The 23,301-nt window shown below is 50.7% G+C and overlaps 1 protein-coding gene across 1 annotated transcript in view; it reads right to left on the bottom strand.

The window, feature by feature from the left end:
• Positions 1–23,301, bottom strand: part of ehmt2 (euchromatic histone-lysine N-methyltransferase 2) — a 475,985-nt gene that overhangs the window by 359,352 nt on the left and 93,332 nt on the right. The window contains exon 24 of the mRNA XM_059971113.1: positions 15,205–15,359. Coding sequence (XP_059827096.1) covers positions 15,205–15,359 — 155 coding nt within the window. The remainder of the gene's footprint in view (positions 1–15,204; positions 15,360–23,301) is intronic.

The following is a 23,301-nucleotide window of genomic DNA, read 5'->3' on the forward strand; positions in this document are numbered from 1 at the left end:
ACACTGGAGATTACACTGCTGTGCCCCAAGTGCGTCACCTCACTCTTGTACACTGGAGATTACACTACTGTGTCCTGTCCGTCACCTCACACTCCCGCACACCGGAGATTACACTACTGTGTCCTGTCCGTCACCTCACACTCCTGCATACTGGTTACACTACTGTGCCCCAAGTCCATCACCTCACACTCCCGCACACTGGAGATTACACTGCTGTGCCCCAAGTCCGTCACCTCACACTCCTGCACACTGGAGATTACAATACTGTGTCCTGTCCGTCACCTCACACTCCTGCATACTGGAGATTACACTGCTGTCCGTCACCTCACACTCCTGCACACTGGAGATTACACTGCTGTGTCCTGTCCGTCACCTCACACTCCTGCACACTGGAGATTACACTGCTGTGTCCTGTCCGTCACCTCACTCTTGTACACTGGAGATTACACTACTGTGTCCTGTCCGTCACCTCACACTCCCGCACACTGGAGATTACACTGCTGTGTCCTGTCTGTCACCTCACACTCCCGCACACCGGAGATTACACTACTGTGTCCTGTCCGTCACCTCACACTCCTGCATACTGGCTACACTACTGTGCCCCAAGTCCGTCACCTCACTCCTGCACACTGGAGATTACACTGCTGTCCGTCACCTCACTCCTGCACACTAGAGATTACACTGCTGTCCGTCACCTCACTCCTGCACACTAGAGATTACACTGCTGTCCGTCACCACACACTCCTGCACACTGGAAATTACACTGCCGTCCATCACCTCACACTCCTGCACACTGGAGATTACACTGCTGTGCCCCAAGTCCGTCACCTCACTCCTGCACACTGGAGATTACACTGCTGTCCGTCACCTCACTCCTGCACACTGGAGATTACACTGCTGTCTGTCACCTCACTCCTGCACACTGGAGATTACACTGCTGTCCGTCACCTCACTCCTGCACACTGGAGATTACACTGCTGTCCGTCACCTCACTCCTGCACACTGGAGATTACACTGCTGTCTGTCACCTCACTCCTGCACACTGGAGATTACACTGCTGTCCGTCACCTCACTCCTGCACACTGGAGATTACACTGCTGTCCGTCACCTCACACTCCCGCACACTGGAGATTACAATACTGTGTCCTGTCCGTCACCTCACTCCTGCACACTGGAGATTACACTGCTGTGCCCCAAGTCCGTCACCTCACTCCTGCACACTGGAGATTACAGTGCTGTCCGTCACCTCACTCCTGCACACTAGAGATTACACTGCTGTCCGTCACCACACACTCCTGCACACTGGAAATTACACTGCCGTCCATCACCTCACACTCCTGCACACTGGAGATTACACTGCTGTGCCCCAAGTCCGTCACCTCACTCCTGCACACTGGAGATTACACTGCTGTCCGTCACCTCACTCCTGCACACTGGAGATTACACTGCTGTCTGTCACCTCACTCCTGCACACTGGAGATTACACTGCTGTCCGTCACCTCACTCCTGCACACTGGAGATTACACTGCTGTCCGTCACCTCACTCCTGCACACTGGAGATTACACTGCTGTCTGTCACCTCACTCCTGCACACTGGAGATTACACTGCTGTCCGTCACCTCACACTCCCGCACACTGGAGATTACAATACTGTGTCCTGTCCGTCACCTCACTCCTGCACACTGGAGATTACACTGCTGTGCCCCAAGTCCATCACCTCACTCCTGCACACTGGAGATTACACTACTGTGCCCCAACTGCGTCACCTCACTCCTGCACACTGGAGATTACACTGCTGTGCCCCAAGTGCGTCACCTCACTCCTGCACACTGGAGATTACACTGCTGTCCGTCACCTCACTCCTGCACACTGGAGATTACACTGCTGTCCATCACCTCACACTCCTGCACACTGGAGATTACATTGCTGTGCCCCAAGTCCGTCACCTCACTCCTGCACACTGGAGATTACACTGCTGTCTGTCACCTCACTCCTGCACACTGGAGATTACACTGCTGTCTGTCACCTCACTCCTGCACACTGGAGATTACACTACTGTGTCCTGTCCGTCACCTCACACTTCTGCACACTGGAAATTACACTGCTGTCCATCACCTCACACTCCTGCACACTGGAGATTACACTACTGTGTCCTGTCTGTCACCTCACACTCCCGCACACTGGAGATTACACTGCTGTGCCCCAAGTCCGTCACCTCACTCCTGCACACTGGAGATTACACTGCTGTCCGTCACCTCACTCCTGCACACTGGAGATTACACTGCTGTCCGTCACCTCACACTTCTGCACACTGGAAATTACACTGCTGTCCATCACCTCACACTCCTGCACACTGGAGATTACACTGCTGTGCCCCAAGTCCGTCACCTCACTCCTGCACACTGGAGATTACACTGCTGTCCGTCACCTCACTCCTGCACACTAGAGATTACACTGCTGTCCGTCACCTCACTCCTGCACACTAGAGATTACACTGCTGTCCGTCACCTCACACTCCTGCACACTGGAAATTACACTGCTGTCCGTCACCTCACACTCCTGCACACTAGAGATTACACTGCTATCTGTCACCTCATTCCTGCACACTGGAGATTACACTGCTGTCCGTCACCTCACACTTCTGCACACTGGAGATTACACTGCTGTCCGTCACCTCACTCCTGCACACTGGAGATTACACTGCTGTCCGTCACCTCACTCCTGCACACTGGAGATTACACTGTTGTCCGTCACCTCACTCCTGCACACTGGAGATTACACTGCTGTGCCCCAAGTGCGTCACCTCACTCCTGCACACTGGAGATTACACTGTTGTCTGTCACCTCACTCCTGCACACTGGAAATTACACTGCTGTCAGTCACCTCACACTCCTGCACACTGGAGATTACACTGCTGTGCCCCAAGTGCGTCACCTCACTCCTGTACACTGGAGATTACACTACTGTGTCCTGTCCGTCACCTCACACTCCTACACACTGGAAATTACTCTACTGTGCCCCAAGTCCGTCACCTCACTCCTGTACACTGGAGATTACACTACTGTGTCCTGTCTGTCACCTCACACTCCCGCACACTGGAGATTACACTGCTGTGCCCCAAGTCCGTCACCTCACTCCTGCACACTGGAGGTTACACTGCTGTCCGTCACCTCACTCCTGCACACTGGAGATTACACTGCTGTCCGTCACCTCACTCCTGCACACTGGAGATTACACTGCTGTCCGTCACCTCACACTTCTGCACACTGAAATTACACTGCTGTCCATCACCTCACACTCCTGCACACTGGAGATTACACTGCTGTGCCCCAAGTCCGTCACCTCACTCCTGCACACTGGAGATTACACTGCTGTCCGTCACCTCACTCCTGCACACTAGAGATTACACTGCTGTCCGTCACCTCACTCCTGCACACTAGAGATTACACTGCTGTCCGTCACCTCACACTCCTGCACACTGGAAATTACACGGCTGTCCGTCACCTCACACTTCTGCACACTGGAGATTACACTGCTGTCCGTCACCTCACTCCTGCACACTGGAGATTACAGTGCTGTCCGTCACCTCACTCCTGCACACTAGAGATTACACTGCTGTCCGTCACCACACACTCCTGCACACTGGAAATTACACTGCCGTCCATCACCTCACACTCCTGCACACTGGAGATTACACTGCTGTGCCCCAAGTCCGTCACCTCACTCCTGCACACTGGAGATTACACTGCTGTCCGTCACCTCACTCCTGCACACTGGAGATTACACTGCTGTCTGTCACCTCACTCCTGCACACTGGAGATTACACTGCTGTCCGTCACCTCACTCCTGCACACTGGAGATTACACTGCTGTCCGTCACCTCACTCCTGCACACTGGAGATTACACTGCTGTCTGTCACCTCACTCCTGCACACTGGAGATTACACTGCTGTCCGTCACCTCACACTCCCGCACACTGGAGATTACAATACTGTGTCCTGTCCGTCACCTCACTCCTGCACACTGGAGATTACACTGCTGTGCCCCAAGTCCATCACCTCACTCCTGCACACTGGAGATTACACTACTGTGCCCCAACTGCGTCACCTCACTCCTGCACACTGGAGATTACACTGCTGTGCCCCAAGTGCGTCACCTCACTCCTGCACACTGGAGATTACACTGCTGTCCGTCACCTCACTCCTGCACACTGGAGATTACACTGCTGTCCATCACCTCACACTCCTGCACACTGGAGATTACATTGCTGTGCCCCAAGTCCGTCACCTCACTCCTGCACACTGGAGATTACACTGCTGTCTGTCACCTCACTCCTGCACACTGGAGATTACACTGCTCTCTGTCACCTCACTCCTGCACACTGGAGATTACACTACTGTGTCCTGTCCGTCACCTCACACTTCTGCACACTGGAAATTACACTGCTGTCCATCACCTCACACTCCTGCACACTGGAGATTACACTACTGTGTCCTGTCTGTCACCTCACACTCCCGCACACTGGAGATTACACTGCTGTGCCCCAAGTCCGTCACCTCACTCCTGCACACTGGAGATTACACTGCTGTCCGTCACCTCACTCCTGCACACTGGAGATTACACTGCTGTCCGTCACCTCACACTTCTGCACACTGGAAATTACACTGCTGTCCATCACCTCACACTCCTGCACACTGGAGATTACACTGCTGTGCCCCAAGTCCGTCACCTCACTCCTGCACACTGGAGATTACACTGCTGTCCGTCACCTCACTCCTGCACACTAGAGATTACACTGCTGTCCGTCACCTCACTCCTGCACACTAGAGATTACACTGCTGTCCGTCACCTCACACTCCTGCACACTGGAAATTACACTGCTGTCCGTCACCTCACACTCCTGCACACTAGAGATTACACTGCTATCTGTCACCTCATTCCTGCACACTGGAGATTACACTGCTGTCCGTCACCTCACACTTCTGCACACTGGAGATTACACTGCTGTCCGTCACCTCACTCCTGCACACTGGAGATTACACTGCTGTCCGTCACCTCACTCCTGCACACTGGAGATTACACTGTTGTCCGTCACCTCACTCCTGCACACTGGAGATTACACTGCTGTGCCCCAAGTGCGTCACCTCACTCCTGCACACTGGAGATTACACTGTTGTCTGTCACCTCACTCCTGCACACTGGAAATTACACTGCTGTCAGTCACCTCACACTCCTGCACACTGGAGATTACACTGCTGTGCCCCAAGTGCGTCACCTCACTCCTGTACACTGGAGATTACACTACTGTGTCCTGTCCGTCACCTCACACTCCTACACACTGGAAATTACTCTACTGTGCCCCAAGTCCGTCACCTCACTCCTGTACACTGGAGATTACACTACTGTGTCCTGTCTGTCACCTCACACTCCCGCACACTGGAGATTACACTGCTGTGCCCCAAGTCCGTCACCTCACTCCTGCACACTGGAGGTTACACTGCTGTCCGTCACCTCACTCCTGCACACTGGAGATTACACTGCTGTCCGTCACCTCACTCCTGCACACTGGAGATTACACTGCTGTCCGTCACCTCACACTTCTGCACACTGGAAATTACACTGCTGTCCATCACCTCACACTCCTGCACACTGGAGATTACACTGCTGTGCCCCAAGTCCGTCACCTCACTCCTGCACACTGGAGATTACACTGCTGTCCGTCACCTCACTCCTGCACACTAGAGATTACACTGCTGTCCGTCACCTCACTCCTGCACACTAGAGATTACACTGCTGTCCGTCACCTCACACTCCTGCACACTGGAAATTACACGGCTGTCCGTCACCTCACACTTCTGCACACTGGAGATTACACTGCTGTCCGTCACCTCACTCCTGCACACTGGAGATTACACTGCTGTCCGTCACCTCACTCCTGCACACTGGAGATTACACTGTTGTCCGTCACCTCACTCCTGCACACTGGAGATTACACTGCTGTGCCCCAAGTGCGTCACCTCACTCCTGCACACTGGAGATTACACTGTTGTCTGTCACCTCACTCCTGCACACTGGAAATTACACTGCTGTGCCCCAAGTGCGTCACCTCACTCCTGTACACTGGAGATTACACTGCTGTGCCCCAAGTGCGTCACCTCACTCCTGTACACTGGAGATTACACTACTGTGTCCTGTCCGTCACCTCACACTCCTACACACTGGAAATTACTCTACTGTGCCCCAAGTCCATCACCTCACTCTTGTACACTGGAGATTACACTACTGTGTCCTGTCCGAAACCTCACACTCCTGCACACTGGAAAATACACTACTGTGTCCTGTCCGTCACCTCACACTCCTGCACACTGGAGATTACACTACTGTGTCCTGTCCGTCACCTCACACTCCTGCACACTGGAGATTACACTGCTGTGTCCTGTCCGTCACCTCACTCCTGCACACTGGAGATTACACTGCTGTGCCCCAAGTCCGTCACCTCACTCCTGCACACTGGAGATTACAATACTGTGTCCTGTCCATCACCTCACACTCCTGCACACTGGAGATTACACGGCTGTGCCCCAAGTGCGTCACCTCACTCCTGTACACTGGAGATTACACTACTGTGTCCTGTCCGTCACCTCACACTCCTACACACTGGAAATTACACTACTGTGTCCTGTCCGTCACCTCACTCCTGCACACTGGAGATTACACTGTTGTCCGTCACCTCACTCCTGCACACTGGAGATTACACTGCTGTGCCCCAAGTGCGTCACCTCACTCCTGTACACTGGAGATTACACTGCTGTGCCCCAAGTGCGTCACCTCACTCCTGTACACTGGAGATTACACTACTGTGTCCTGTCCGTCACCTCACACTCCAGCACACTGGAGATTACACTACTGTGTCCTGTCCGTCACCTCACACTCCTACACACTGGAAATTACTCTACTGCGTCCTGTCCGTCACCTCACACTCCTGCACACTGGAGATTACACTACTGTGTCCTGTCCGTCACCTCACACTCCTGCACACTGGAGGTTACACTACTGTGTCCTGTCCGTCACCTCACACTCCTGCACACTGGAGATTACACTACTGTGTCCTGTCCGTCACCTCACACTCCTGCACACTGGAGGTTACACTACTGTGTCCTGTCCGTCACCTCACACTCCTGCACACTGGAGATTACACTACTGTGTCCTAAATCATCACCTCACACTCCTGCACACTGGAGATTTCACTACTGTGTCCTGTCCGTCACCTCACACTCCTGCACACTGGAGATTACACTACTGTGTCCTGTCTGTCACCTCACACTCCCGCACACCGGAGATTACACTACTGTGTCCTGTCCGTCACCTCACACTCCTGCATACTGGTTACACTACTGAGCCCCAAGTCCATCACCTCACACTCCCGCACACTGGAGATTACACTGCTGTGCCCCAAGTCCGTCACCTCACTCCTGCACACTGGACATTACACTGCTGTCCGTCACCTCACACTTCTGCACACTGGAAATTACACTGCCGTCCATCACCTCACACTCCTGCACACTGGAGATTACACTGCTGTGCCCCAAGTCCGTCACCTCACTCCTGCACACTGGAGATTACACTGCTGTCCGTCACCTCACTCCTGCACACTAGAGATTACACTGCTGTCCGTCACCTCACTCCTGCACACTAGAGATTACACTGCTGTCCGTCACCTCACACTCCTGCACACTGGAAATTACACTGCTGTCCATCACCTCACACTCCTGCACACTGGAGATTACACTGCTGTCCGTCACCTCACACTCCTGCACACTGGAGATTACACTACTGTGTCCTGTCCGTCACCTCACACTCCTGCACACTGGAGATTACACTGCTGTCCGTCACCTCACACTTCTGCACACTGGAGATTACACTGCTGTCCGTCACCTCACTCCTGCACACTGGAGATTACACTGCTGTCCGTCACCTCACACTCCTGCACACTGGAGACTGCACTGCTGTGCCCCAAGTCCGTCACCTCACTCCTGCAGACTGGAGATTACACTGCTGTCCGTCACCTCACTCCTGCACACTGGAGATTACACTGCTGTCCGTCACCTCACTCCTGCACACTGGAGATTACACTGCTGTCCGTCACCTCACACTCCTGCACACTGGAGATTACACTGTTGTCCGTCACCTCACTCCTGCACACTGGAGATTACACTGCTGTGCCCCAAGTGCGTCACCTCACTCCTGCACACTGGAGATTACACTGTTGTCTGTCACCTCACTCCTGCACACTGGAAATTACACTGCTGTCAGTCACCTCACACTCCTGCACACTGGAGATTACACTGCTGTGCCCCAAGTGCGTCACCTCACTCCTGTACACTGGAGATTACACTGCTGTGCCCCAAGTGCGTCACCTCACTCCTGTACACTGGAGATTACACTACTGTGTCCTGTCCGTCACCTCACACTCCTACACACTGGAAATTACTCTACTGTGCCCCAAGTCCGTCACCTCACTCCTGTACACTGGAGATTACACTACTGTGTCCTGTCTGTCACCTCACACTCCCGCACACTGGAGATTACACTGCTGTGCCCCAAGTCCGTCACCTCACTCCTGCACACTGGAGATTACACTGCTGTCCGTCACCTCACTCCTGCACACTGGAGATTACACTGCTGTCCGTCACCTCACTCCTGCACACTGGAGATTATACTGCTGTCCGTCACCTCACACTTCTGCACACTGGAAATTACACTGCTGTCCATCACCTCACACTCCTGCACACTGGAGATTACACTGCTGTGCCCCAAGTCTGTCACCTCACTCCTGCACACTGGAGATTACACTGCTGTCCGTCACCTCACTCCTGCACATTAGAGATTACACTGCTGTCCGTCACCTCACTCCTGCACACTAGAGATTACACTGCTGTCCGTCACCACACACTCCTGCACACTGGAAATTACACTGCTGTCCGTCACCTCACACTTCTGCACACTGGAGATTACACTGCTGTCCGTCACCTCACTCCTGCACACTGGAGATTACACTGCTGTGCCCCAAGTGCGTCACCTCACTCCTGCACACTGTAGATTACACTGTTGTCCGTCACCTCACTCCTGCACACTGGAGATTACACTGCTGTGCCCCAAGTGCGTCACCTCACTCCTGTACACTGGAGATTACACTGCTGTGCCCCAAGTGCGTCACCTCACTCCTGTACACTGGAGATTACACTGCTGTGCCCCAAGTGCGTCACCTCACTCCTGTACACTGGAGATTACACTACTGTGTCCTGTCCGTCACCTCACACTCCTACACACTGGAAATTACTCTACTGTGCCCCAAGTCCGTCACCTCTCTCCTGCACACTGGAGATTACACTACTTTGTCCTGTCCGTCACCTCACACTCCCGCACACTGGAAAATACACTACTGTGTCCTGTCCGTCACCTCACACTCCTGCACACTGGAGATTACAATACTGTGTCCTGTCCGTCACCTCACTCCTGCACACTGGAAAATACACTACTGTGTCCTGTCCGTCACCTCACTCCTGCACACTGGAAAATACACTACTGTGTCCTGTCCGTCACCTCACACTCCTGCACACTGGAGATTACACTACTGTGTCCTAAATCATCACCTCACACTCCTGCACACTGGAGATTACACTACTGTGTCCTAAATCATCACCTCACACTCCTGCACACTGGAGATTACACTACTGTGTCCTGTCCGTCACCTCACACTCCCGCACACTGGAGATTACACTACTGTGTCCTGTCTGTCACCTCACACTCCCGCACACCGGAGATTACACTACTGTGTCCTGTCTGTCACCTCACTCCTGCACACTGGGGATTACAATACTGTGTCCTGTCCGTCACCTCACACTCCTGCACACTGGAGATTACAATACTGTGTCCTGTCCGTCACCTCACACTCCTGCACACTGGAGATTACAATACTGTGTCCTGTCCGTCACCTCACACTCCTGCACACTGGAGATTACACTACTGTGTCCTGTCCGTCACCTCACACTCCTGCACACTGGAGATTACACTACTGTGTCCTAAATCATCACCTCACACTCCTGCACACTGGAGATTACAATACTGTGTCCTGTCCGTCACCTCACTCTCCTGCACACTGGAGATTACACTACTGTGTCCTGTCTGTCACCTCACACTCCTGCACACTGGAGATTACACTACTGTGTCCTGTCCGTCACCTCACACTCCTGCACACTGGAGATTACAATACTGTGTCCTGTCAGTCACCTCACACTCCTGCACACTGGAGATTACAATACTGTGTCCTGTCTGTCACCTCACACTCCTGCACACTGGAGATTACAATACTGTGTCCTGTCCGTCACCTCACACTCCCGCACACTGGAGATTACACTACTGTGTCCTGTCCGTCACCTCACACTCCTGCACACTGGAGATTACACTACTGTGTCCTGTCCGTCACCTCACACTCCTGCACACTGGAGATTACACTACTGTGTCCTGTCTGTCACCTCACACTCCTGCACACTGGAGATTACACTACTGTGTCCTGTCCGTCACCTCACACTCCTGCATACTGGTTACACTACTGTGCCCCAAGTGCATCACCTCACACTCCTGCACACTGGAGATTACACTACTGTGTCCTGTCCGTCACCTCACACTCCTGCACACTGGAGATTACACTGCTGTGTCCTGTCCGTCACCTCACACTCCTGCACACTGGAGATTACACTGCTGTGTCCTGTCCGTCACCTCACACTCCCGCACACTGGAGATTACAATACTGTGTCCTGTCCGTCACCTCACTCCTGCACACTGGAGATTACACTACTGTGTCCTGTCTGTCACCTCACACTCCTGCACACTGGAAATTACACTACTGTGTCCTGTCCGTCACCTCACACTCCTGCACACTGGAGATTACAATACTGTGTCCTGTCCGTCACCTCACACTCCTGCACACTAGAGATTACACTACTGTGTCCTGTCCGTCACCTCACACTCCCGCACACTGGAGATTACACTACTGTGTCCTGTCTGTCACCTCACACTCCTGCACACTGGAAATTACACTGCTGTCCGTCACCTCACACTCCTGTACACTGGAGATTACACTACTGTGTCCTGTCCGTCACCTCACACTCCTACACACTGGAGATTACAATACTGTGTCCTGTCCGTCACCTCACTCCTGCACACTGGAGATTACACTGCTGTGCCCCAAGTCCGTCACCTCACTCCTGCACACTGGAGATTACACTGCTGTGTCCTGTCCGTCACCTCACACTCCTGCACACTGGAGATTACAATACTGTGTCCTGTCCGTCACCTCACACTCCTGCACACTGGAGATTACACTACTGTGTCCTGTCCGTCACCTCACACTCCCGCACACTGGAGATTACAATACTGTGTCCTGTCCGTCACCTCACACTCCTGCACACTGGAGATTACAATACTGTGTCCTGTCCGTCACCTCACACTCCTGCACACTGGAGATTACACTACTGTGTCCTGTCTGTCACCTCACACTCCCGCACACTGGAGATTACACTGCTGTGCCCCAAGTCCATCACCTCACTCCTGCACACTGGAGATTACACTACTGTGTCCTGTCCGTCACCTCACTCTTGTACACTGGAGATTACACTGCTGTGCCCCAAGTCCATCACCTCACACTCCTGCACACTGGAGATTACACTGCTGTGTCCTGTCCGTCACCTCACACTCCCGCACACTGGAGATTACAATACTGTGTCCTGTCCGTCACCTCACACTCCTGCACACTGGAGATTACAATACTGTGTCCTGTCCGTCACCTCACACTCCTGCACACTGGAGATTACAATACTGTGTCCTGTCTGTCACCTCACTCCTGCACACTGGAGATTACACTACTGTGTCCTGTCCGTCACCTCACTCCTGCACACTGGAGATTACACTACTGTGTCCTGTCCGTCACCTCACACTCCTGCACACTGGAGATTACACTGCTGTGCCCCAAGTCCATCACCTCACACTCCCGCACACCGGAGATTACACTACTGTGTCCTGTCCATCACCTCACACTCCCGCACACTGGAGATTACACTACTGTGTCCTGTCCGTCACCTCACACTCCCGCACACTGGAGATTACACTACTGTGTCCTGTCCGTCACCTCACACTCCCGCACACTGGAGATTACAATACTGTGTCCTGTCCGTCACCTCACACTCCCGCACACTGGAGATTACACTGCTGTGCCCCAAGTGCGTCACCTCACTCCTGTACACTGGAGATTACACTGCTGTGCCCCAAGTGCGTCACCTCACTCTTGTACACTGGAGATTACACTACTGTGTCCTGTCCGTCACCTCACACTCCCGCACACCGGAGATTACACTACTGTGTCCTGTCCGTCACCTCACACTCCTGCATACTGGTTACACTACTGTGCCCCAAGTCCATCACCTCACACTCCCGCACACTGGAGATTACACTGCTGTGCCCCAAGTCCGTCACCTCACACTCCTGCACACTGGAGATTACAATACTGTGTCCTGTCCGTCACCTCACACTCCTGCATACTGGAGATTACACTGCTGTCCGTCACCTCACACTCCTGCACACTGGAGATTACACTGCTGTGTCCTGTCCGTCACCTCACACTCCTGCACACTGGAGATTACACTGCTGTGTCCTGTCCGTCACCTCACTCTTGTACACTGGAGATTACACTACTGTGTCCTGTCCGTCACCTCACACTCCCGCACACTGGAGATTACACTGCTGTGTCCTGTCTGTCACCTCACACTCCCGCACACCGGAGATTACACTACTGTGTCCTGTCCGTCACCTCACACTCCTGCATACTGGTTACACTACTGTGCCCCAAGTCCATCACCTCACACTCCTGCACACTGGAAATGGACTCGCCTGAGGTTATACTGACAAGAGCTTTTGACTCTGAAGATGTACAAGACGATAAGAGGCATATTTTTGAAGTGATTGGAGGAAACTACAGAGGCGGAGGTGTTTACAGAGAGTGGTGGGTGTGTGGTCTCCTGCCGGGGGTGGTGGTACAGATTGATTCACTGAGGCCATTGAAGAAACTCTTAGGTAGACACATGGATGAAATAGAAGCTGAGGGCTGTATCCGAGGGAAGGCTTAGATTGATCCAGAGTAAAAAGGTTCTGGTTTACAGGGAAACTTTAAAATGGTTTGGACTTAATTTCCTGGAGATTTGATATACAAAATTATGACAGATATTGATCAGACCTGCATTAAGCAGGCCTGTTTCATTGAGGTTGGGTGAGATTCGAACTAGAGGACATATATTAAGGGTAAAAGGTGAAACATTTAAGGAGAACCTGATGGGGTACTTCTTACCTCAGAGGGCGATGTGAGTGTGGAACAAGCTGCCAGCGGAAGTGGTCGATCTCAACATTTAAGAGAAGTTTGGATAAGTACATGGATGGGAGGGATATGATGGGCTATGGTGCAGGTTGAGACAGATGGGACAAGGCAGAACAACAGTTCAGAACACTCCAGCATGGACTGGATGAGCCAAAGAGCTTATTTCTGTGCTGTTGTGCTCTATGAATCTACACTCATTGGCCCCTTTATTAGGTACACCTGCTCGTCTTTGCAAATATCTAGTCAGACCATCATGTGGCAGCAACTCCAAACATCGAAGTATGTAGACATGGTCAAAAAGTTCAATTGTTTTTCAGACCAAACATCAGAATGGGGAAGAAATTTGACCCAAGTGACTTTGACCATGGAGTGATTGTTGGTGCCAGAAGGGGTGATTTGAGTATCCCTGAAACTGCTGATGTCCTGGGATTTTCATGACAACAGTCCTTAGAGTTTTCAGAGTCTAGTGCAATAAACAAGCAAACAAAAATCCAGTAAATGGCTGTTGTATGTGTGAAATTGCCTTGTTAATGAGAGGGGTCAGTGGAAAATGGTCAGACTGGTTTGAGCTGACAGAAGGGCAACAGCAACTCAGATAACTACATGCTACAATAGAGGTGCGTAGAAGGGCATCTCTGAACACACAACGTTCAAACCTTGATGTGGATGGGCTACTGCAGGAGAAGACACCACCAGGTTTCACTCCTGTAGGTAATAAAGTGGCCACTGAGTATGTTGAGAATGTGGGTGAACCTCTGCAGGAGAGCTGCAGTGCCCTCTTGTGGTACTGCATAAAATAGCAGAACAGTGAAGCAATGCTAGTTCAGGACTCCTCCCTGATCAAAACTGATAAATGCTGTACTCAGATCTTTGAACAGTACAGGCCCTTTGACCGGTGAAACAGGATGTTTATCCTGATCAAAACTGATAAATGCTGTACTCAGATCTTTGAACAGTACAGGCCCTTTGACCCACAGTGAGTGTACAGAGCAAGGAATGAATAGGTAAAGGTCAACAGGTTATGTAAGGTGGGTGACAGAGAAACAGTTAGTTGATAAACTGTAACAGAATAGGCATTTCCATTAGCAGAGACCCTTCGGCTCATCTTCTCCACCGTTACATCATGGCTGATTTATTATCCTTCTTAACCCCATTCTAATAACATGACCTTCACAGCCCTCTGTGGAAATGAATTCCACAGATTCACCACTCATTGACTAAAGTAATCTCTTCTAAATGAACTTCCCTCTGTTCTGAGCCTATGCCCTCTGGTCCTAGACAAATAACCTCTCCACATCCACTCTTTCAATATTTGTCAGGTTCCAATGAGATGCCCCATCCACCCTCATTCTTCTAAACTCCAGTGAGTACAGGCTCAGAGTCATCAAACTCTCCTCATATGTTAACCTGTTAATTCCTGGAACCATTCTCGTGAACCCTAACCCTCGGGACACTCCAAAACTGCTCACCAGTGCCTTATAAAGCCTTAACATTACACCTTTGCTTTCATACTCTCAAAATGAATACGAATGTTGCATTTGGTTTCCTTATGACTCAAGCTGCAAGTTAATCTATCAGGAATCCTGCATGGGGACTCCCAAGTCCATTTGCACCTCAGAGCTTTCAATCTTCTCCCCGTTTAGAAATGGTCCAAGTCTTTAATCCCTCTACCACAGTGCTGAACTGTAACAGAATGGGGTTCAGAGGAATTTCAATGAGCCCTGCCAGTAATGGCACACCCTGAGGTCAAATTTCTGTTTCCAGGAGATGTATACATACATGACACAGTCGTAGAAATTCTCACGAGCCGCGATGTGCAAGGGTGTGTCACCATGCATGTTCACTGCCTGCAGGTCACACCGAGCATTCAGGAGCACCTCAGCGATGTCCGACGAACCAGCAAAGGCTGCCCAGTGCAAACAGATATTTTCCTCCTGTGAGAGAGCAGGGAATAGGGTAAATAGGGTACTGTAGAGTACAGTGAACACCAGTTACAGAGAACATACATTACAGGCTCTTCAGCCCACGATGTTGTGCGATTTAACCCTTCCCTCATACCTCAACCTCCATTTTTCTGTCATCCCTGTGCATAAGTCTTTTCAACGTTCCTAATATATCTGCCTCTACCACCACCCTGAAACACATCCACCACTCTCCGTGTAAAACAAAAACCTACCTCTGAAATCGCGCACACAAGGAAATCTGCAGATGTTGGAAATTCAAACAACACACACAAAATGCTGGTGGAACACAGCAGGCCAGGCAGCATCTATAGGGAGAAGCACTGTCGACGTTTCGGGCTGAGACCCTTCGTCAGGACATCTTTCCCTCCCCCCCCCCTTCTGCTTTCCGCAGGGATTGCTCCTGTCGCTGCCTCCTGCACGCATGCTGAGCTCGTTGACTTCATTAACTTTGCCTCCAACTTTCACCCTGCCCTCAAATTTACCTGGTCCATTTCTGACACCTTCCTCCCCTTTCTTAATCTTTCTGTCTCCATCTCTGGAGACTGCTTATGTACTGATATCTTCTATAAGCCCACTGACTCTCACAGCTACCTGGACCATTCCTCTTCCCACCCTGTCTCTTGCAAAAATGCCATCCCCTTCTCACAATTCCTCCGTCTCTGCCGCATCTGCTCTCAGGATGAGGTTTTTCATTCCAGGACGAAGGAGATGTCTTCCTTTTTTTTAAACAAAGGGGCTTCCCTTCTTCCACCATCAACTCTGCTCTCAAACGCATCTCTCCCATTTCCCGCACATCTGCCCTCACCCCATCCGCCCGCCACCCCACTCGGGATAGGGTTTCCCTTGTCCTCACCTACCACCCCACCAGCCTCCAGGTCCAACATATAATTCTCCGTAACTTACGCCACCTCCAACAAGATCCCACTACCCAGCACATCTTTCCCTCCCCCCCCTTTCTGCTTTCCGCAGGGATTGCTCCTGTCGCTGCCTCCTGCACGCATGCTGAGCTCGTTGACTTCATTAACTTTGCCTCCAACTTTCACCCTACCCTCAAATTTACCTGGTCCATTTCCGACACCTCCCTCCCCTTTCTTGATCTTTCTGTCTCCATCTCTGGAGATGGCTTATCTACTGATATCTACTATAAGCCTACAGACTCTCACAGCTACCTGGACTATTCCTCTTCCCACCCTGTCTCTTGCAAAAAATCGCTGAACACCTACGCTCGGTCCGCCAGAGAAAGCAGGATCTCCCAGTGGCCACACATTTTAATTCCACGTCCCATTCCCATTCTGATATGTCTATCCATGGCCTCCTCTAATGACAAAATGAATCCAAACTCAGGTTGGAGGAACAACACCTTATATACTAGCTGGGTAGCCTCCAACCTGATGGCATGAACATTGACGTCTCTAACTTCCATTAGTGCCCCTCCTCCCCTTCTTACCCCATCCCTGACATACATAGCTGTTTGCCTGTTCTCCATCTCCCCCTGGTGCTCCCCTCCACCCTTCTTTCTCCTGAGGCCTCCCGTCCCACGATCCTTTCCGTTCTCCAGCTCTGTATCACTTTCGCCAATCACCTTTCCAGCTCTTAGCTTCATCCCACCCCCTCCGGTCTTCTATTATTTCGCATTTCCCCCTCCCCCCACTACTTTCAAATCTCTTACTATCTTTCCTTTCATTTAGTCCTGACGAAGGGTCTCGGCCCGAAACGTCGACAGTGCTTCTCCTTATAGATGCTGCCTGGCCTGCTGTGTTCCACCAGCATTTTGTGTCTGAAATTGCACTTACACTTTCTTCCAATCACTGCAAAATTATGCCCCCTTGTATTAGCCATTCCCATCCTGGGAAAAAGTCTCTCACTAACCACTTGACATATGCCTGTTATGAACTTGTACACAATCAAGTTGCCTCATGTTCCTTCACTCCAAAGAGGAAAGCCCTAGCTCATAAAACCTATGTATCCTGATAAGACATGCTCTCTAATCCAGTTAGCATCCTGGTATCACCTCTCCAGCATCTCTAAATCTTCTGGATCCTTTCTGTAACGAGATAACCATTAGAAACAGTTTCCAGTACTCTCCCATTGAAAGACAATAAGCAAATACACCTGTAGCTCCTACACCATCAGCATCCCAAGCCACCGACATTGGGGGACATCGACGGAGACTCGCACGCTATTGGGATGAGGGAGGAAACTGGAAATCCAAAGGCCAGAGGAAATGTGCAAACACTGCACAGAAATCACTGTGCAAGCCAGCTGTACCACCATCAAGCTGGGCCTCTTAATGGTTGGGTGCTTCTTCACCATTCCTATGCACACACGTGTAACAATTATACAGTGCAGTTACTAAGCACATTTAGAGAGAGCAGTTATACAGTACGGTTAGACTGTGTTACACAGTGGGATTAGAGAGAGCAGTTATGCGGTACGGTTAGACGGTGTTACACAGTGGGATTAGAGAGAGCAGTTATGCGGTACGGTTAAACAGTGTTACACAGTGGGATTAGAGAGAGCAGTTATGCGGTACGGTTAGACGGTGTTACACAGTGGGATTAGAGAGAGCAGTTATGCGGTACGGTTAGACAGTGTTACACAGTGGGATTAGAGAGAGCAGTTATGCGGTACGGTTAGACTGTGTTACACGGTGGGATTAGAGAGAGCAGTTATGCGGTACGGTTAGACGGTGTTACACGGTGGGATTAGAGAGAGCAGTTATGCAGTACGGTTAGACGGTGTTACACCGTGGGATTAGAGAGAGCAGTTATGCGGTACGGTTAGACGGTGTTACACAGTGGGATTAGAGACAGCAGTTATGCGGTACGGTTAGACGGTGTTACACGGTGCGATTAGAGACAGCAGTTATGCGGTACGGTTAGACGGTGTTACACAGTGGGATTAGAGAGAGCAGTTATGCGGTACGGTTAGACTGTGTTACACAGTGGGATTAGAGAGAGCAGTTATGCGGTACGGTTAGACGGTGTTACACGGTGGGATTAGAGACAGCAGTTATGCAGTACGGTTAGACGGTGTTACACAGTGGGATTACAGAGAGCAGTTATGCGGTACGGTTAGACGGTGTTACACGGTGGGATTAGAGAGAGCAGTTATGCGGTAAGGTTAGACTGTGTTACACGGTGGGATTAGAGAGAGCAGTTATGCGGTACGGTTAGACGGTGTTACACAGTGGGATTAGAGAGAGCAGTTATGCGGTACGGTTAGACGGTGTTACACGGTGGGATTAGAGAGAGCAGTTATGCGGTACGGTTAGACGGTGTTACACAGTGGGATTAGAGAGAGCAGTTATGCAGTACGGTTAGACTGTGTTACACAGTGGGATTAGAGAGAGCAGTTATGCGGTACGGTTAGACGGTGTTACACGGTGGGATTAGAGACAGCAGTTATGCAGTACGGTTAGACGGTGTTACACAGTGGGAATAGAGAGAGCAGTTATGCGGTAAGGTTAGACGGTGTTACACAGTGGGATTACAGAGAGCAGTTATGCGGTACGGTTAGACGGTGTTACACAGTGGGATTAGAGAGAGCAGTTATGCAGTGCGGTTAGACAGTGTTACACGGTGGGATTAGAGAGAGCAGTTATGCGGTACGGTTAGACTGTGTTACACGGTGGGATTAGAGACAGCAGTTATGCGGTACGGTTAGACGGTGTTACACAGTGGGAATAGAGAGAGCAGTTATGCGGTAAGGTTAGACGGTGTTACACAGTGGGATTAGAGAGAGCAGTTATGCAGTACGGTTAGACTGTGTTACACAGTGGGATTAGAGAGAGCAGTTATGCGGTAAGGTTAGACGGTGTTACACAGTGGGATTACAGAGAGCAGTTATGCAGTACGGTTAGACGGTGTTACACGGTGGGATTAGAGAGAGCAGTTATGCGGTACGGTTAGACGGTGTTACACGGTGGGATTAGAGAGAGCAGTTATGCGGTACGGTTAGACGGTGTTACACAGTGGGAATAGAGAGAGCAGTTATGCGGTAAGGTTAGACTGTGTTACACGGTGGGATTAGAGAGAGCAGTTATGCAGTACGGTTAGACTGTGTTACACAGTGGGATTAGAGAGAGCAGTTATGCGGTAAGGTTAGACTGTGTTACACGGTGGGATTAGAGAGAGCAGTTATGCGGTACGGTTAGACGGTGTTACACAGTGGGATTAGAGAGAGCAGTTATGCGGTACGGTTAGACTGTGTTACACGGTGGGGTTAGAGAGAGCAGTTATGCGGTACGGTTAGACTGTGTTACACAGTGGGATTACAGAGAGCAGTTATGCGGTACGGTTAGACGGTGTTACACAGTGGGATTAGAGAGAGCAGTTATGCGGTAAGGTTAGACTGTGTTACACAGTGGGATTACAGAGAGCAGTTATGCGGTACGGTTAGACGGTGTTACACAGTGGGATTAGAGAGAGCAGTTATGCGGTAAGGTTAGACTGTGTTACACGGTGGGATTAGAGAGAGCAGTTATGCGGTACGGTTAGACGGTGTTACACAGTGGGATTAGAGAGAGCAGTTATGCGGTACGGTTAGACTGTGTTACACGGTGGGGTTAGAGAGAGCAGTTATGCGGTACGGTTAGACGGTGTTACACGGTGGGATTAGAGAGAGCAGTTATGCGGTACGGTTATACGGTGTTACACAGTGGGATTAGAGAGAGCAGTTATGCGGTACGGTTAGACGGTGTTACACGGTGGGATTAGAGAGAGCAGTTATGCGGTACGGTTAGACTGTGTTACACAGTGGGATTACAGAGAGCAGTTATGCGGTACGGTTAGACGGTGTTACACAGTGGGATTAGAGAGAGCAGTTATGCGGTAAGGTTAGACTGTGTTACACAGTGGGAATAGAGAGAGCAGTTATGCGGTAAGGTTAGACGGTGTTACACAGTGGGATTAGAGAGAGCAGTTATGCGGTACGGTTAGACGGTGTTACACAGTGGGAATAGAGAGAGCAGTTATGCGGTAAGGTTAGACTGTATTACACAGTGGGATTACAGAGAGCAGTTATGCGGTACGGTTAGACGGTGTTACACGGTGGGATTAGAGAGAGCAGTTATGCGGTACGGTTAGACGGTGTTACACGGTGGGATTAGAGAGAGCAGTTATGCGGTAAGATTAGACGGTGTTACACAGTGGGATTACAGAGAGCAGTTATGCGGTACGGTTAGACGGTGTTACACAGTGGGATTAGAGAGAGCAGTTATGCGGTACGGTTAGACGGTGTTACACAGTGGGATTAGAGAGAGCAGTTATGCGGTACGGTTAGACGGTGTTACACAGTGGGATTAGAGAGAGCAGTTATGCGGTAAGGTTAGACTGTGTTACACAGTGGGATTACAGAGAGCAGTTATGCGGTACGGTTAGACGGTGTTACACGGTGGGATTAGAGAGAGCAGTTATGCGGTACAGTTAGACGGTGTTACACGGTGGGATTAGAGACAGCAGTTATGCAGTACGGTTAGACAGTGTTACACAGTGGGAATAGAGAGAGCAGTTATGCGGTAAGGTTAGACGGTGTTACACAGTGGGATTACAGAGAGCAGTTATGCGGTACGGTTAGACAGTGTTACACGGTGGGATTAGAGAGAGCAGTTATGCGGTACGGTTAGACGGTGTTACACAGTGGGATTAGAGAGAGCAGTTATGCAGTACGGTTAGACTGTGTTACACAGTGGGATTAGAGAGAGCAGTTATGCGGTACGGTTAGACGGTGTTACACAGTGGGATTACAGAGAGCAGTTATGCAGTACGGTTAGACGGTGTTACACGGTGGGATTAGAGAGAGCAGTTATGCGGTACGGTTAGACGGTGTTACACGGTGGGATTAGAGAGAGCAGTTATGCGGTACGGTTAGACGGTGTTACACAGTGGGAATAGAGAGAGCAGTTATGCGGTACGGTTAGACTGTGTTACACGGTGGGATTAGAGAGAGCAGTTATGCGGTACGGTTAGACGGTGTTACACAGTGGGATTAGAGAGAGCAGTTATGCGGTACGGTTAGACTGTGTTACACGGTGGGGTTAGAGAGAGCAGTTATGTGGTACGGTTAGACTGTGTTACACAGTGGGATTACAGAGAGCAGTTATGCGGTACGGTTAGACGGTGTTACACAGTGGGATTAGAGAGAGCAGTTATGCGGTAAGGTTAGACTGTGTTACATAGTGGGATTACAGAGAGCAGTTATGCGGTACGGTTCGACAGTGTTACACGGTGGGATTAGAGAGAGCAGTTATGCGGTAAGGTTAGACTGTGTTACACAGTGGGAATAGAGAGAGCAGTTATGCGGTAAGGTTAGACGGTGTTACACAGTGGGATTAGAGAGAGCAGTTATGCGGTACGGTTAGACGGTGTTACACGGTGGGATTAGAGAGAGCAGTTATGCGGTACGGTTAGACGGTGTTACACGGTGGGATTAGAGAGAGCAGTTATGCGGTACGGTTAGACTGTGTTACACGGTGGGGTTAGAGAGAGCAGTTATGCGGTACGGTTAGACTGTGTTACACAGTGGGATTACAGAGAGCAGTTATGCGGTACGGTTAGACGGTGTTACACAGTGGGATTAGAGAGAGCAGTTATGCGGTAAGGTTAGACTGTGTTACACAGTGGGATTACAGAGAGCAGTTATGCGGTACGGTTCGACAGTGTTACACGGTGGGATTAGAGAGAGCAGTTATGCGGTAAGGTTAGACTGTGTTACACAGTGGGAATAGAGAGAGCAGTTATGCGGTAAGGTTAGACGGTGTTACACAGTGGGATTAGAGAGAGCAGTTATGCGGTACGGTTAGACGGTGTTACACAGTGGGAATAGAGAGAGCAGTTATGCGGTAAGGTTAGACTGTATTACACAGTGGGATTACAGAGAGCAGTTATGCGGTACGGTTAGACGGTGTTACACGGTGGGATTAGAGAGAGCAGTTATGCGGTACGGTTAGACGGTGTTACACGGTGGGATTAGAGAGAGCAGTTATGCGGTAAGATTAGACTGTGTTACACAGTGGGATTACAGAGAGCAGTTATGCGGTACGGTTAGACGGTGTTACACAGTGGGATTAGAGAGAGCAGTTATGCGGTACGGTTAGACTGTGTTACACAGTGGGATTACAGAGAGCAGTTATGCGGTACGGTTAGACGGTGTTACACGGTGGGATTAGAGACAGCAGTTATGCAGTACGGTTAGACGGTGTTACACAGTGGGAATAGAGAGAGCAGTTATGCGGTACGGTTAGACAGTGTTACACGGTGGGATTAGAGAGAGCAGTTATGCGGTACGGTTAGACGGTGTTACACAGTGGGAATAGAGAGAGCAGTTATGCGGTACGGTTAGACAGTGTTACACAGTGGGATTGTGGAACACAGCTGCTCAGTGGGATAAGAGATCACTGTTATGCAGAGGATCACAAAGCAGAAGCCAGCATGATGACTTCTTGGAGTGTTCAAGGTCATCGACAATCTCTCATTGCTACCATCAGAATATACCCTCTTCTCATTGCAACCATCAGGACACGCCCTCTTCTCATTGCTACCATCAGGACATGCCCTATTCTCATTGCTACCATCAGGACATGCCCTATTCTCATTGCTACCATCAGGACACGCCCTATTCTCATTGCTACCATCAGGACACGCCCTCTTCTCATTGCTACCATCAGGACATGCCCTATTCTCATTGCTACCATCAGGACACGCCCTCTTCTCATTGCTACCATCAGGACATGCCCTATTCTCATTGCTACCATCAGGACATGCCCTATTCTCATTGCTACCATCAGGACACGCCCTCTTCTCATTGCTACCATCAGGACATGCCCTATTCTCATTGCTACCATCAGGACATGCCCTATTCTCATTGCTACCATCAGGACACGCCCTCTTCTCATTGCTACCATCAGGACATG

The sequence above is a fragment of the Hypanus sabinus genome, chromosome 5 (assembly GCF_030144855.1).
Source record: "Hypanus sabinus isolate sHypSab1 chromosome 5, sHypSab1.hap1, whole genome shotgun sequence".
In the NCBI taxonomy this organism is placed as follows: domain Eukaryota; kingdom Metazoa; phylum Chordata; class Chondrichthyes; order Myliobatiformes; family Dasyatidae; genus Hypanus; species Hypanus sabinus.